The sequence below is a fragment of the Plecotus auritus genome (genome assembly GCF_963455305.1).
Source record: "Plecotus auritus genome assembly, chromosome: 3".
NCBI lineage: Eukaryota > Metazoa > Chordata > Mammalia > Chiroptera > Vespertilionidae > Plecotus > Plecotus auritus.
The window spans coordinates 143,356,546-143,373,946 of record NC_137772.1 but is presented as its reverse complement, the minus strand read 5'-3'; the positions used below and the strand labels follow the sequence as shown (position 1 = coordinate 143,373,946).

Here is a 17,401-nt window from a genome sequence, read left to right as displayed (position 1 = left end):
TGTGAGTTCCTCTCTGCACTCTGCATGTTCACAGATAAAATGGCCTATAGACTCTATTTTACCCATTCAAAGGATTCCGAGTTCCATCCCTTTAACTTTAGTAGGAAGTAAACAAACAGGACTACGACCATGTGATTTTCTCTGTAACCCACACCATACCTCCTTCAAAGAATGAAGCTGCACAGACCATTGGTGTAATCAAAAGACCAGTATTGCCAGCTAGAGAAAGCATATGCTTATGTCTTGATCACTTCAGGCTTCTTTACAAAAAAAAATTGCTGTTGCATTCAGTCCTTGGCCCTTCCTCATCTATACCCCCATCTGATCTACTGCTGATCCTTGTACATGTCCCACCAGCAGCCCTTCCCACTTCCTATTGATTAAGTTTAGAAGGGTAGAGGGGTTCAGGAAGTGACAAAGAGAATGTATATATAATTATCAATGAGATGAATCAAGATTTGAATTAATACAGTTACAGTAGAGTGCCTATCACATACTTTACAGATATAAATATTTCAATAGTACAGTATCAAAAAATCTATTACAGCATTTCAGCTGTTCATGAGTGTTGCTTGAATATACTGACTGCCCAATATTAAGAATTTGTTTTAAGTCTGGATAAATCATTTCTCATAGAAGTTATGGGAGGTTATAACTCCCATAAAATTATTTCTCTTATATAATTGCAAACTATTTGTGCTGCATTCCTAATAAACAGTTCATCATTTGAGCTAGTAATAATTAGGTCACCTTGGATATCTTAATCAAAAACAAGTTTACACATTTCTCTAGCTTTTATTAACTAGTGAATATTTTAACAGGATTTACATTTTTTTTTTCAGCATGTAATATTTAAAATAAAGTTTCCTGGTAAATTAAACAAGCATGAACAACACTAAAGTAGGTCAGAAAGAAGGCATTCCAATTACGTTGACAACAGCATCACATCAGCTATGGTTGTTTCTGAGTCCTGACTGTGATTGGAGCTGATGCCAGTGTCCGAGTCTGTGTCATTTGTATACATGTTAAATAGTCTTTGAGTAGAGGGAGGAACCTCCCCACAGCTGCTGGGGGCCTCGGGCTCCTTCCCTCTGCTTTCCTTTAGCTGGCTTCCATCTTTGTTGCTAATATGAACTGAACTGAACTCCTTGGCCAGGAGCTCATATTCTTTTGCTTTCATTTGAAGCAATGAGTCACTGTATTTAATCTCTTTCTGGATGCCACTCAAGTGAGAGTGGATTTTCAAGCCAGCTTTCATGCTTTTCTCCAAATCACACTTAACACTTTCTAAGTTTAGACTTTCAAGTTCACTTGCAGCTGCCCCTCCCACATCTTCATGTATCTCAGTGCAAACCCTTTTTACCTCTTTTTCAATTTCAGTGGAGAGATTATCAATGAGCATTCTGTAATATATCAGCTGTTCCTCCAGCTGCAGGATTCCGTCACTTTTGCTCAGGTCCTCCAGAATCTGGTTTTCATCATACTGCAAGTCTAACTTTTGCTCCACGTCACTGAAACTGGGCACTAAATATGCATCCTGGACATAATTTTCTCCATTATTTTCTACTCGCTCAAGGTGGAACTTAGCTTCACACTTTTCAATTTCCAGATCCAGTTCTTTCATTCTCTTGACTTGCTGATGAATAGTATGGTCCTGGGAAATAATCAAATGAACTAAGGTCTCCATACTATCTCGATCATGGGAAACTGTGTCCTGCTTAATTTTAGCCAGTTTCCGGAAGGTTTTTCTGACTATTCTTTTTTGCTTATCTGGTGGTAATGTCTTCATGTAATTTGCAGGGCTGAGCTCCCACAGTTTTTCTGTGTTTTGTACTAATTTGGCTTCAGCTGTCCGCCACAAGGGAACTGGTAGAAAAGCATCGGCTTTAACCAAAACGAATTGCATATTGGACTGCTCATCCCCCCATGCTTTCCAAAGCTTCAGGATTCTAGTTAGTGGAGGGAGAACCCGTTCTGAGCCCCTCCACTTTTCTATGATGCAATAATCATTGGGCTTCCCCAGAAGAAATCGTTTCTCCCCAAATGTAGTCTCGTGTTCTTCAAGCAAAGCCTGAATGACATCAGCCGAGGTGGTACGTTTAGTTAAACCACAAACAATCTTCTCTTCTTGGCAAACCCAAACCACAATTTCCTTCTCTTCTGAATCCATGTCTTTAGTTGGAGATCTGAAAGAAAAACAAAGCACATTATATTCCTGTCATCACCTGTGTAAAGTCAGAAAGACGGTTTAACTTTAATACCCTTAAGAAGACACACATTTTGTGGTTGAGACTACATAAGAATCAGAAGTTTTAGTGCATGAAAAAAATCTTAATACCATGAAAAATATCTTAATTTCCTTTCTTAGTGGTCTCAGAAAGTGCAAATTCTCATCAAAAACAATTGAGGCTATTTTAATTTATTTTTAGAAGTCAATCACAATATAACTAAGTTCAAACTGCTAGAGTTGAGACAAGCAAGACAATTATCGAATGAAGGTGAATCAGAGGAGAAAGAAAATTTTCAGGGAAAACTTTTTTGGTATGTGCTTCCTGGAGTCATATGCCTTGAGGGTGCTACATAAAGTGATAAATGACTAACTTTCACAAGCCAATTACTACTCAAAAATTGTATGTCTTCTTGGTTCTTTCACTACCTATGTCTTTTTTTCTTCAGAAAACTGTTCCCCTCCTCCCATGCTCCTCTATATTATAAAGGAAATTACTATCAAGTTTTTACTTGATATATATGTCCCAACTTGAACCACTTCCTATTATCTCTACTGTTAAAACTCTAGTCCAGGCAATCCTCATCCTCATCATAATCATCTGGAGTATAATTCATTTCATTTGTTTCTTAGCATTGTTTTAAAGAGATATTATGACAGTCAATTTTATTTACAGTCATGATAGAACCTTAGGACTAGGGAAGGACCATGGAAGCAAAGGTAGAAATAGCGAAATGATATTAAAGTCATAGAGTTGAAAACAGTCCATTTTTAAAATTCATTCTTTCATTCAAAAAATGTTTATTGTATGCCAACCATGTGCCAGGTATTTCTGAAAATGCTAAAGATACTATAATAAACAAAGGAAATGAGGACACAGACACAACTGTGTACTTAATATTAAATCAGATAGTGGTAAATGCTAGAAAAAATATTAAATGGATAAAGGGATACACAGTGACTCGAAAGAAGTCTATTTAGAGTGTTTAAGACTTAAGACTTCTCTAAGAAGGTGATATTTGAATAGGAAAGTAGGTTATGAGAAGGCAATCAGAGGCCTAAGGGAAAAATTCCAAAAAGAGTAAACAGACATGCAGGGACCGTGAAATATGTTCCAGGGACAGAAAAAAAAAAATGTGAATGCAGTTGGAGGCTGAGGATAGTGGAGTCGGTGTTGTTGCAGGTGGGACAGAGAGGTCAAATGACAGGTGATGAGGTCTAGAAGACAGGTGTAGCCTTGCAGGCCATGATAAAGTATTTGGATTTTGTTTCAGTTTTAATGAGAAGCCATGAGAAAGTTTTAAGCAGAAGAGGAATATGATTTAATTTATGCTTTAAGTATATCTGGCTTCGGGCAAAAAAGGCAGGAAGTCTCAGTGGAAAGCCTAGTGGAGAGGTCTAAGAAAGGGATGAAGATTGCCTGGACTAGAGTTTTAACAATAGAGATAATAGGAAGTGGTTCAAGTTGGGACATACATATCAAGTAAAAACTTGATAGTAATTTCCTTTATAATATAGAGGAGCATGGGAGGAGGGGAACAGTTTTCTGAAGAAAAAAAGACATAGGTAGTAAAAGAACCACGAAAGTTGCATAATTTCTAGGCTATACCTTTTTTTTACAATCACTTTTACAATCAATTTTCTATCCTGACGGTAAATAAGAAAGGCTGTCTTTCATAATAGCCCTTTAAAAAATGCTAAAAACAAATAATATGAAATGAATTATAATCCATATGATTTATGAAGACATACGATTTTTGAGTAGTAATTGACTTGCTGTGAAAGTTAGTCATTTATCACTTTATTTATGTAGCACCTCAAAGCATATTACTCCAGGAAGCACATACCGAAAAAAATTTGCCCTGGTTTCTAGAATCATTTAACACTTAGAATTTAGTTTATAGTGTTTATGTTTCAGTAGCAATAGTGATTGATCATATACTGTCATCTTTATTTTAAATGACTGATTATTATACTTTGGTTATTGACTCTCCTGAGATCATAAAGTGACTACTACAGAAGAAAGAACAAATTGGTGATACCAAATAACATAGAAGATTAGATCTAGTTCAGTGTACTAATAAAATTTTATCAATGATTGTTCAAAAAGTCATCCTGAGTTATAATTTCTCTCTTATAAGACATTTTAGATTTAATGACAGTATGGATTTATGACACATCATTTAATAATTCTAAGCAGCATAAAGATAGGTTAGAAATTAATATAAAATTACTTTAATATTTCAATTACTAGAAAAATGATATACAAATACACTCAAAACAAATATGTTCTCCAAGTAATTAACTACTATATGCTTTATGACTGACTATACAGGACAAATTACCTCTAAATTAATCCTTAACTTGATATGTTTTAAGCATGTATATAAAATATTTAAATTTAACATAAACATTTTTGTACACTGTGTAGTTAGTAGTTTACTAACTAGTATAATTTGAAAAGAAGTAACACAAATTCAATGTACATACTGTATGTTAAATTACAACTAACTTCCATATGAATTTTTATAAGTGATGGTAAAAATAACAAAATAGAGTCATAATTATTGTAATAATTATTCATCTCATAAGATAACGGCAATAGCTATGATGTTAAAACTAAGGACATCTTTATTTTATACTAGAGGCCCAGTGCACGAATTCATGCACAGGTGGGGTCCCTTGTTCTGGCCAGCGATCGGGGCCGGCTGGCAGGGGGCGGGGGGAGGGACCACGGGAGGTTGGCCAGCCATGGAAGGTTGGCTGTGGGAGCACACTGACCACCAGGGGGCAGCTCTTGCATTGAGTGTCTTCCCCCTGGTGGTCAGTTCGCATCATAGCTACTGTTCGACTGGTTGTTCAGTCGTTTGGTCAACTGCTGCTTAGGCTTTTATAGATATAGATTATGTTTAGTCTTTTTTTTTTAGTATATTTTATTGATTTTTTACAGAGAGGAAGGGAGAGGGATAGAGAGTTAGAAACATTGATGAGAGAGAAACATTGATCAGCTGCCTCCTGCACACCCTCCACTGGGGATGTGCCCTCAACCAAGGTACATGCCCTTGACCAGAATCGAACCCAGGACCCTTCAGTCCACAGGCCGACGCTCTATCCACTGAACCAAACCGGTTAGGGCTATGTTTTAGTCTTTAGGGTTAAACTCTAAAATAAAGCCTATTAAGAACAATAAGCAGCAGCCCTGGCTGGTGTGGCTCAGCTTGTTGGAGCATTGTTGTAGACACCAAAAGGTGGCAGATTCGATTCCCAGTCAGGGCACATACCTAGGCTGCAGGTTTGATCCCCCACTGGGGCCTGTACCCAATTGATGTCTCCCCCTTCTTCTTTTTCTCTCTCTCAAAAAAAAAAGCCGCAATAAAGATTATAATAATCAATCATAAACTTTTAATAAATGCCAAGCACTGTTTGAAGCGCTTACATATATCAATCATTTAGTCCTCACAATTCTAAGGTAGAATGTTTGTAAGGTAGGCAAATATTATCTACTAGGTGTACCGGTTAATAATGTGGATTTTTTTCAATAGATGGAGTTATACATATGTTGATAAATATGCGACTTGATTCGTATGCTATTTTGTTGTATTGACAGCAAGCTTCAAAACTTCATATGTCAAATTTGCTGAAGGTGTTAACATCACAGATATTTTTATGCTTAAAAAGATCGAATTTCAGGCCAAAAAAAGCATTTGAGGGAAGTTTTAATTCATTATTTTATTTTGAAGAAAAAGTTATTGTATACTTTGGGAAGCTTATGGTGAACATACTCCATCTCAAGATACTTGTGAACGCTGGCTTAAACGCTTTAAAAGTGATGATTTCAATGTGAAAGATAAAGAACGTCCAGGTCAACCAAAAAGTTTAAAGACCAACAATTACAAGCATTATTGGATAAAGATGTGTGTCAAACTCAAAAACAACTTGCAGAAAGATTAAATGTTGCTCAGCAAACAATTTCCAATCATTTACAAGCAATGGGAAAGATTTGAAAGGAAAGAAAATGGGTGCCACATCAACTGAATGAAAGAAAAATGGAAAACTGAAAAGTCATCAGTAAAATGTTGCTTCAATGGCACGAAAGAAAGTCTTTTTTGCATTTAATTGTGACTGGTGATGAAAAGTGGATTTATTTTGAGAATCCCAAATGCACAAAAACACGGGTTGATCCAGGTCAATCATCAACATCGACTGCAAGGCCATATCGCTTCGGAAAGAAGACAATGCTCTGCATTTGGTGGGATCATGAAGGTGTGGTGTATTATGAGCTTCTAAAACCAGGTGAAACCATTAATACTGATCGCTACTGACAACAAATAATCAATTTGAGCCACGTGATTGTGAAATGACCAGAATGTGTCAGAAGACACGGCAAAGTAATTTTGCTTCATGATGATGCACCATCACACACTTTAAAACCAGTTAAATACACGTTAAAAGATCTTGCCTGGGAAGTATTAAGCCACCCACTGTATTGACCAGACCTTGCTCCTTCAGATTACCACTTGTTCTGATCGATGGCACATGCACTTTCTGAGCAGCACTTCAAAACATATGAAGAAGTGGAAAATGGGGTCTCTGAATGGTTTGCCTCAAAAAAACAAAAGTTCTATTGGGACAGTATCCACAAATTACCTGAAAGCTGGGGGAAATGTGTAGCTAGCAATTGACATTACCTTGAATAAAGCACTTTTGATGTTTCTCTTGAAATTACCATGTTTTCTTTGATTACAAAATCCGCCATTATTAACTGGTACACCTAGTAAATATATAAAAGTGTAATATGCAAATCGACGATGGCAGAACGACCAGTCGCTATGATGTGCACTGACCACCAGGGGGCAGACACTCAATGCAGGAGCTGCCCCTGGCTGGCAGGCTCTGATTGCCCGATGGGGAACAAGAAACTGGGGGTGGGTGGCTGCAGAGACTGGTGGCAGGGGGCGGGGCTGGCTGCCTGCAGCCAGGGAAGATTGGCCCTGATCACAGGCCAGGTCTAGGGACCCTACCCGTGCATGAATTTCATGTGCCGGGCCTCTAGTTTTACAGATAAAGAAACTGAAGCACAGAGGGGTTTAGTGACTGTCTTAAGGTCACAGTTAGTGGTACAGTGAGGATTCAAACTTAAGCAAGAAAGCTGACTCCAGAATGCAGTTCTAACCATTACACAAGAAAAACAAGTTTACAAATTTTATGAATTAGATTTGCAGATTAAATTGAAAAAAATCATAAAATAGACTGTATTTTTAGGAGAAACTTTATCACATAAATTATCCTTTGATAGCAATTGGAACTGTAGTGTCCTATTGGAGCACTCAATTGGTCAAGGAAGGATGTTTCCCAATGGCCAACCTTGGAAAAAGTGTGTGGATAGGTGTTATCTTCTGTGCCTTTTTCTTGTTAATCTTATTCCTACTCTGATTTAGTAAAAGGGATTTCTGACTGGCCTGGTGCCTCCCTTAGCTGACAAAACTCTCATACACATAAAAGCAGTTATTGTTGTCTTCTTGGAGTAGTTCCTATGTCTTGTTCTACTTTCTGGCTGGGAAACATCAGTTCTGGGTCTGTAACTAAGGACCATACATGACCTATAAACTCAACCCTACACTATATCTGTGAAGAGGACTGAGAAGCAGAGGTGAATAGATTCTTTAGAATTATAGTAACCACTTATATGACAACTCTCCTATACTTTAATGACCCCTATTCCAATTGGAATTCTTCTTGTTTGGAAGGTTCAAGTTCTTGTACTAGTATATTATGTATTTCCCTAGAGATATGCTAGTTTTTAGCTCATGTGGATAATATAACACTGATGGGTATTGTTCACAATCAAGATATTTTTATTTCTATATAACACATGAGAAAGTTAGTGCCTTTATTAATAACCTCACAATCATTTCCAACCTTTGCTTTTCAGTCTGCCCCAAACATCCTTATATTTTCTTGGGTCTGTTATTTCTAAATGTTTTGTGGAATTTTTACAACCATCATTTAAACCAGAAAATTTTCAGAAATTATGCCACTTGACTGAACATATTTAAAAGCAATGGCTGCTCATTATTGAATTTAGGAATAAATCTTTCTTATCTAGTATAAGCTTCATCATTTTAAAATTCTGCTTTGTTAACAGGCTTAGGATTTGGGAAAACTATATTTATCTTATAGTATGGCTCTGATTGAGTTTCTATTCATTCATTTGACAAATATTTGCTGAGCACTTCCTCTGTCTCTGGCACTGTCACAGAAATGTGGATTGTATAAGGACAATACTATTTATAAGACATTGTCCCTGGCCTATTGTGGGAAAGAGTGCTAGAGTTGGACAGAGAACAATTTAGTGTCAATTCTAGAGCTAAGTTTCTTATTCCATCAGTGCTTCCCAGAAACTAGACTGATAACTCTCATCATCATATAAAACAAACAACTTTCAAATAAAAAAATATTCATAAAAATTAAACCAATTTATTAATCTTAATCACAATATTTTAGAAATAATTGTTTTTATTTGTTCATCGACCCATGCAAATCTAGTCATCTGATATAAATAAAGAATTTAACACTAGAACTGGGACTAAAAATAATGTTTCCTTCCAAACCAATGGAAATTGATTATGTAGTATAAATAATGACATCTATAAACACATACATAACAAAGGTTAAAAATACAAACTTAGACTACATAAATTGGTTTGTCATGTAATATAATGTAACAAACAGTTCTTACCTAATGATTCAAATCTAGTAGTTAAGATGTATAACTTCCAATTATAATGCAGCAAAATAAAAATAAATACAGACACTGCAGACCTAAGAGTATTGTTTTTGCTTTGCTTTACTGTATGTTTGTTGGGGAGAAGTGATAAAAATTTTACTGGATCTTAAACTTCACAGAGAATCCTATCTAATAAAAGAGTAATATGCAAATTGACCGTACCTCTGCTAACCCACAAGCCATGCCCACCAGCCAACCAGGAGCGAGTATGCAAATTAACCCAATCAAGATGGCTGCAGCCAGGGAGTGAGCAGGAGGCTTGGGTTTCCCCAGTGATAGAGGAAGCCAAGCTTCCCACACACCCTGGCCGGCCGTGGACTCCACTCAAGGCTACAAAGTTTCAATTATAGAAGATAAATAAATCCCAGATACCAGGGCCTCCACTTGGGTCACCGGGGTGTGTGGCCGGCCTGCAAACCACCACAGGCCCCTCACCCAGGCCGCCCCATGCCCCAAGGGGACCCCCACCCTGATCCGGGACACCCTTCAGGGCAAACCAGCTGGCCCTCACCCATGCACCAGGCATCTACCCTATCTAATAAAAGAGTAATATGCAGATTGACCATCACTCCAACACACAAGATGGCTGCTCCTATGTGGTCAAAGATCCTGCCCCCTTGTGGACACAAGATAGCCACCACAAGATGGCCAGCAGGGTAGGGCAGTTGGGAGGGACCAGGCCTGCAAGGGAGGGCAGTTGTGGGCGATCAGGCCATCAGGGGAGGGCAGTTGAGGGGGACCCAGGCCTGCAGGGGAGAGCAGTTCGGGGGGACCAGGCCTGCAGGGGAGGGCAGTTAAAGGTGACCAGGGGCAAACAGGCTGGCAGGGGAGCAGTTAGGGGGTGATCAGGCTGGCAAGCAGAAGCGGTTAGGGGCAATCAGGAAGGCAGGCAGGCGAGCAGTTGGTAGCCAGCAGTCCTGTATTGTGAGAGGAATCCCAGATTGGAGAGGGTGCAGGCTGGGCTGAGGGACACCTCCCTCTCCCATGCACGAATTTCATGCACCAGGCCTCTAGTGTACTATTACCATATAAAAACTGAAAAATTATAGAGCTTAATTTATAAAATTTTATCTCAGTCATTCACTTCTATTTTTATCCCAGTATTTTAGTTCCATTCCTCATTATCAATTTGATTAATATTATTAATTCTTTTCTTTTTCATTTTGGCTCCTCATACTCTGCCGTTGCTCACTTGATGTTACTTAATAGTGCAATAAAATTTTTTTCTGTATAATGAAGATGTTTCTTGACATTTACTATTTCCAACTCAGCTAAGTTACTTTTTATTTTATATGTTTCTTGGTTTGCAGCATCCTTTGATTTTAAGAACTCATGTATATGGTAGTTATTAATATCATCTCCATTTTACAGATGAGGACTGAGACAAAGAGAGGGCAAGTAACATACCTAAAGTCACAAAGCTAGGAAGTAGAAATGTTCCTTCCAACTAGATGTTAGTTTTATTTTTTGAACTATTCCCTAAAAGTCATTATGGCTATCCACTTACAAATAGTTTTCAATTTATGAACCGCTTTTATTTCAAAAGTTGTATTTAAATTAACTGCTTGAATCTCAATGCATTTTCCCCATAAAATTAATGTCCCACCTGGTTTAATCAACCAAGTTTCTGGTTTGATTATAAATTTGCCTTCCTCAACTTTCATTTAGACATCTATATATATAAAAGCCCAGTGACCAGAATGGCAGAACGACAAGAACAACTGGAACAACTGGTGGCTATGACGCGCACTGCGGCAACCAACAGCCTGATCTTGGCCCCGATTGCCCCCATCCAGCTGGCCTGGTCCCCGACTGGCCCCCAACATCCTGACCAGGGGCAAAGCCAGCCACCAACCACCCACAGCCTTCCCCCCAACCTGACCCCACCTCCAATTGGCCCCCAACACCCTGATCAGGGGCAGGCTGGCCGGCTAACCACCTGTGGCCCATCCCACCCACCAGCCCAGCCCAATGGGCCCCCATAGAGGTGGGCTGGCTGGACCCCACCCCTGCACAAATTCATGCACTGGGCCTCTAGTCCAGTATAAAGGCAAGCACTGAGGGACTCCTATGTATCTGACTCCATAATATTAAGGCAGGAGGGACAAAAAGAATGGCAGCAGATGGTAAGGTTAATGTGGATGTTGGTTGCAAGAGTGGCTCTCTCTAGATACTCTGGGAATGGATAACTAACCAGTGGACTTCCTGATGGGATATAAAAATACCATAGCTATTTTCAGGTATAGATTAATTATAATTTAACTGGCTATTAAATGAGAATTGCTTGGAATATAGGATTTATAATTTGTTACTCTATAGAGTAGAAGTACTAAAAATTATAGATTAATAAGAATAAAGTAACTACTATACTCACATTTAATTAATAGCAGTTTAAATTTGTAATCAAGTTAATTTGATAAATGTTCATACAATTTGCAAGTAGATATAAAATTTTATAAGCCAGAATTTAGTCAGATTATGGCTTCAAAGTATAGTACTTAGCATTCCTAGTATCTTATTATCAACAATATTTCTTGAATAAATTACATGGCCAGGAAGATTTAAATTGGTTCTCTACATCACAAACATATAGTAAGATTATTTACTTTAAGGTGTCCACTTCAGGGAAGCAAAACAATGAATAAGTAAAAAACATTTCTAAATACCTTACATAAGTAGGGTATCTCATATTTTGCTTCTGATTAGAAGAAAAAATCAGTAAAACAAAGAATTTTCCAATGAAATATGTGTTGAAAAGATGAGTAAGTTATGATTGTGTTTTGACTTTATTCGAACTAGTTTGTCTATTTTAAGAATGGTTCATATGAAATGAAAAAATGCTCTTACTAGGCAAAATATGACTGTTTTACACAATCATCTTTTGCTATGTCAGAGAGGAAGAGAGAGGGAGAGATTAATACATAACTGTTTTATACAATAATCTCTTACTATGTTTGACTCATTGGAAACTATTAAAAGTAATTTGAAACATTATTTAACATATTTTACTATACATTCTATGTATGTTTTGTACTACATCTATAAGCATGTAGTATATATTTATGACATATCTCATGCACATACTTTTAAAAATTATATATATTTTAATACTTTATTAAATTTTATAATATTGAATATATTCTAGGGTTCCCTTAAAAATATTGTTTTGCTCCCAGTCGGCATGGCCTAGTGATTGAGCATTTACATATGAACCAGGAGGTCATGGTTCTATTCCTGGTCAGGGCATATGACTGACTGGATTGCAGGCTTGATCCCCATGTGGGGCATGCAGGAGGCAGCCAATCAGTGATTCTCTCTCATCACTGATGTTTCTATCTCTCTTCCTTTCTAAAATCAATAAAAATAAAAATATATATCTATATATATAAAAGGCTAAGTGACTGTATTACTGTATGACCATCCTGTAGGTATGGCATGCACTGACCACCAGGAGGCAGAAGCTCAACACAGGAGCTGCGGTGTTATGTTGTTGCTGGGGCACTGTCGGCCCTGAATCTGGTTTACTGCACACTTGCGTTTGTGTTCCACACCCTGTACAACAGCAACTTTGCAGAGTGCCCTCTTGCACTTTGCAGAGGGACCCCTCAGGGGATGTTGGAGAGCCAGTTTCGGCCCAATCCCTGCAGGCCAGGCCAAGGTACCCCATCTGCCAGAAGGACCCCGCTCACTCTGCAGACACCCTTCGAGTGGTGGCGTCTCCCCAGGTGTCACTGGCCGGGGAGGGACCGTGGGAGGTTGCCTCCAGGTGTGTCCAGTCCGTCTCACCTAGTCTGCCCCCACCGGCCACTTTCTAATTAATTTCCTTTCAATGTGCACAAATCCATGCACCAGGTCTCTAGTAGAAGAGTAAAAAAATAGTAAAGAAGGGAGAGAGATGGTGGTATAGGAGTTAAAGCCTCTTTAATTACAGTAATCAGTATGTAATTCCTAAAACTAATAAGTCAAGCAATTTTGAATATAGGCATATCATTGAAAAATATGGAAGTTGTAAGCATGAATATTTCAGAGTATTTGCCTCAGGGAATAAGACTGGAGGTAAGAAATGGTGTGGGAAAAGGCTGCTGCTTTTCTTCATAAGCCTTAAATTGTTTATAACCATGATGAGTATATACAAAAAGAGAGTAAGAAGGGTGGGGAGAGAAAGAAACAACTATATCATCAACTAGTCCTTTTTGTACTTCATATTGCTGATACTCATCTAGATGTTCTTAGACAGAAATAAACAAAATTCTAGTCTTTTGTTTCCAGTCACATAAACAAAAGATTATCATCTTTCCACAAGGTTGAAAACATGGAGATAATACATTAGATAAAAATGTCATGCTCAAAATATGGCTGTGCAATCAAAATGGTAAGATTACTTTTATTAAACTTTTAGAAGTCAAATAAAACAGTAAAAACATTGATAACTTTAGGTTAATCTCAACCTAGTCATTTGAAATTACACATTTTACCCATGTTGATTTCTGTCTACTCTGTTTCAGGAAAAGGGAGAAATCTCATGATTATGAACACCTTGAGTACATGTGACCTACACTGCTACATGTCCTCTAGTATACATATATATGTATATATGTATATTTTTTGGCCTAGCATACTTCTATTTAATTTATTTTAAAGTTTGTAATCACAAAGTGTTTGAAAATTATTTATATACTAGAGGCCCAGTGCACAAAATTCATGCACGGGAGGGGGGCGGGTGTCCCTCAGCCTGGCCCACACCCTCTCCAATCTGGTACCCCTCAGGGGATGTCCCTGTGGGATTGGGCCTAAACCGGCAGTTGGACATCCCTCTTACAGTCCCGGACCACTGGCTCCTAACTGCTTGCCTGCCTGCCTGCCTGACTGGCCCTAACCGCTTCTGCCTGCCAGGCTGATTGCCCCCTAACTGCTCCCTTGCCGGCCTGATCACCCCCACTGGCCTCCCTTGCCGGCCTGATCACCCCCACTGGCCTCCCCTGCTGGCCTGATCATCCACAACTGCCCTCTCCTGCCACAACCCGCCTCCTCCACCGGGCCCCTCCTCCACTGTGCGTACGGCCATCTTGTGATGGCCATCTTGTGACAACATGAGGGCATGATGCTTGAGAGTGTGACAACCACCTGGGCTATTATTAGTACAGATACAGAAGAAAAATTAAAAAAAAAAAACATTCATCATGCTACAGTATCCATTTTTGTCAAATGCTTTAATTCTTTTTTCCCTTTGAAACATTAATAAAATTTGTTTGTGAAGATTTGCAAAAGAGTACAGTGGGAACAAATGGACTGAAATTTTAAATTTATGATATCATCTTAACTATCACTAATAGTCATTTTGAATTCTGTTAAATCATTTTTTTCTAATCCTCTGTACTCTTCACTGTAATACTGCAATTTACATATAAGACATTTCTCACAAGGTTGCTGCAAATATCAAATAAGAGAAAAAAAGTAAAAGTGTTTTGAAAATTATAAAACATGACCTGGGTAAATATAGATTATTAACACTAATAATAAAATTAATGTTATCGAATGCAGAGCATAGTGCAGTGTTTTTAGCATTGTTATTCAGTTACTTTATTGAACTTCCTACAATAGTTAACAATATTATTATACAAATACTTTCCAAGCTATCCCACAATATTTTTTCACCTGTTTCAACTACTCAATATTTTTGCATTTACACTTCCAATATATATATCAAAACTCTTGGGCTAATAAGAGACATTTCAAAAACATCATTAATATAATCTTTGGATCCCAGATGAGCTGAAATGCTTTTATTCTTACTCTAATTTACTAGAGGCCCTGGCCGGCAATTGGCCAATGAGGGCCAATTCCTTCATTCCACGCTGCCCCCTGGTGGTCAGCGCACGTCATAGTGAGCGATAGAACTCCTGGTCTCCCAAACTCCCGTGGGGACACTTTGCATATTAGCCTTATGTATATATAGATAACTCTGATTTTGGTTAAGATTGTGCTAATGAAGCTTATCATACCAAAAAAATCCTATATTCAACTTTTTATATATGTATATATAAAATTAAGAATATTTATATGCTAAATAAAACACTTTAACAACATGTATTACCACAGGTACTTTTCTATATTCACTCTGAACTAATAGTGAATATTAACTATGAGACTTTTGCCTTTACTCTATTATCGAACAGAAACTTAAAAATATCCCCATTGATAAATAATTTTAATAAATCAATTATACAAAATTAAATAATCTGGCTTATAAATACAAATGCAACATTCATAAAAATATTTCTTCAACAAACTTCTATTGAGTAAGTATTATGCACAAAGCATTAGGGAATAAGTAAGCTATTTAAATCTATATTTAAAGCTATTAATATAAAATACTGAATATGATATTTCAATGCTAATTTGAAGATCCCATAAAATGTATATTTACAGAAAAAGGATTTCTTGCAATGACAGAGATAGATTGCAATATCTGTCCATATTAATTCACTTGTTGAGAGGAAAAAGGCACTGAAGGCATTCTACTTAATGGAATAAAATGGAACTTTTTTTTCTCTCCTTTCACCCCATAGCCAATCCCTATGCTTGTTGTTATTAATCTTGCACAACTGGACTTCCCTCCTGTGATCCCAGAGCTGGTCCTAAGGAATACTAATATTTGCATTTAGATGTGGTAGAAACACAAACCCTATTCAGAATAAGGTTAATTTTAGCACAGGAAAAAACTTACATTCACAGACTAGTAAATCTTCCTTCTTCATTAAGAAATATTTGAACATCTGGCTGCCAACTTTGGGAAGGAGGGGTAAAAAAAGTGTATTTAGAATGACATGATGGGAATGGTCAAGGAGATAGTGGAGGGGATAGGAAGTTGGGAGTCAGCAGAAGGGATTTCCATTGTATTTCTCTCTTACTCCTTTGCAGTCCATGAACAAAGGGGACAAAGGAATGGAAGTTTCTAGAGGAAGACAAGATAATACCTGCCTTCTTTAAGGGATGAAAGAGAAGGTCCTAGAGACAACTGGGAAATGAGAGGGGAAAAAAATCACTGCTATCACCTCATAAGGTTTAGGGGCATTGCAGGCATGGAAGCTATGCCTAGGTAAGTCAGAAACAGTGTTTAAAAATATCTTAGGGGAAGACAATGGGGGGAATAAGGACATATATGTAATATTTAGTCAATAAAGAAAAACAATTTCTTAGCAATAAAATAACACTGAATATAACAATCTGCACTGTAATACATCCTGAAGTCACTATTATTCAAATGAATTGGCATGACCAAGATATAAAAAATCTGGTTATTTGTACTTTCTCATTGCTGAATACAAAGCAAGGGCTACTAATATTTTAAATTTTATCAGTCTTTTGGCCAAATAAAGATATTGTCATTTTTTTCCATGCAGTTGAAAGTAAATAAATGCTTTTCAGTCAAACTTCTCATTTTATAAGGAAATGAGAATTGTGTCCCTAATATTTTCTTAACACATAATACAAGTAATGCCCTTCAAATTTTTAGTTAACTTCAAAACACATTTGTATTCCTCAAAAGATAAAAGTTTATTTTACCCTAATATCACATCACTATGCAATCCAAAGCAATATCAAAAAACACAGCTAGAATTAAATAGATGTTGTTTATGTGTCCTGTATTTTGATAAATGTAATAGAAAAATAGTGAAAAATTGTTCTTGCACAGATACTCTGATCCAGGTGGACACAGATTTTAATCCCAAATAAGTTATCCATTTTGAATTATGGTATATGAATTTTTATGAGTTGCATTACCATTCATTTGTCAAAGGAACCATAGTTTTAGCAAATGTGAATAAATGCTGAGGATAAAATTATATGGAAGATAAGATTATCCTTATGTTCAGGAATTTGTCATACAGCTAGGAGGGAGAAAAGATATCTCAGAGAGAGATTTTAAAATTTTAAGACTATGTTAAACACTTTTTAAAATCATGAGATATACTCTGTACAAATGTGTTATAAAATTTCAAAAAATAAAAGTAATGGCAATAATAAAAGTTAAGTAATATTGAATACATAATAAAAATGTCATAGAAGTTGACCTCAATGTCTTCAATTCATTCTGAATTCCCATAACCCTTTGTATAATGTCTGATTACATTAATGAGCCTCAAGAGATTTAATTGATGCTGATTTTGGAACCTGCCTGTAAGAAGACCCTTCGGTATTGTGATTTAATATGATTATGTGTGGGCCTGGTAGTTAAGGAACAGGTACTTAAAAACTAATAAAGTGACTAGAGGCCAGGAACATAAACAGGAGAAGAATAGCGGAGTGTGTGTAAAAGGATCCACTGGATAACAAACATTTACTGAGTGCTTAGTATGTACCAGACACTGTTATACATATCAATT

General features: G+C 37.2%; 1 protein-coding gene across 1 annotated transcript in view; it reads right to left on the bottom strand.

Annotated features, from left to right (window-relative positions):
• Positions 1-779: 779 nt before the first annotated feature.
• Positions 780-17,401, bottom strand: part of RASSF9 (Ras association domain family member 9) — a 34,149-nt gene continuing 17,527 nt past the window's right edge. Inside the window, exon 2 of the mRNA XM_080660094.1 lies at positions 780-2,186. Within this exon, the coding sequence (XP_080516220.1) occupies positions 926-2,186 (1,261 nt within the window). The 3' untranslated portion in view covers positions 780-925. The remainder of the gene's footprint in view (positions 2,187-17,401) is intronic.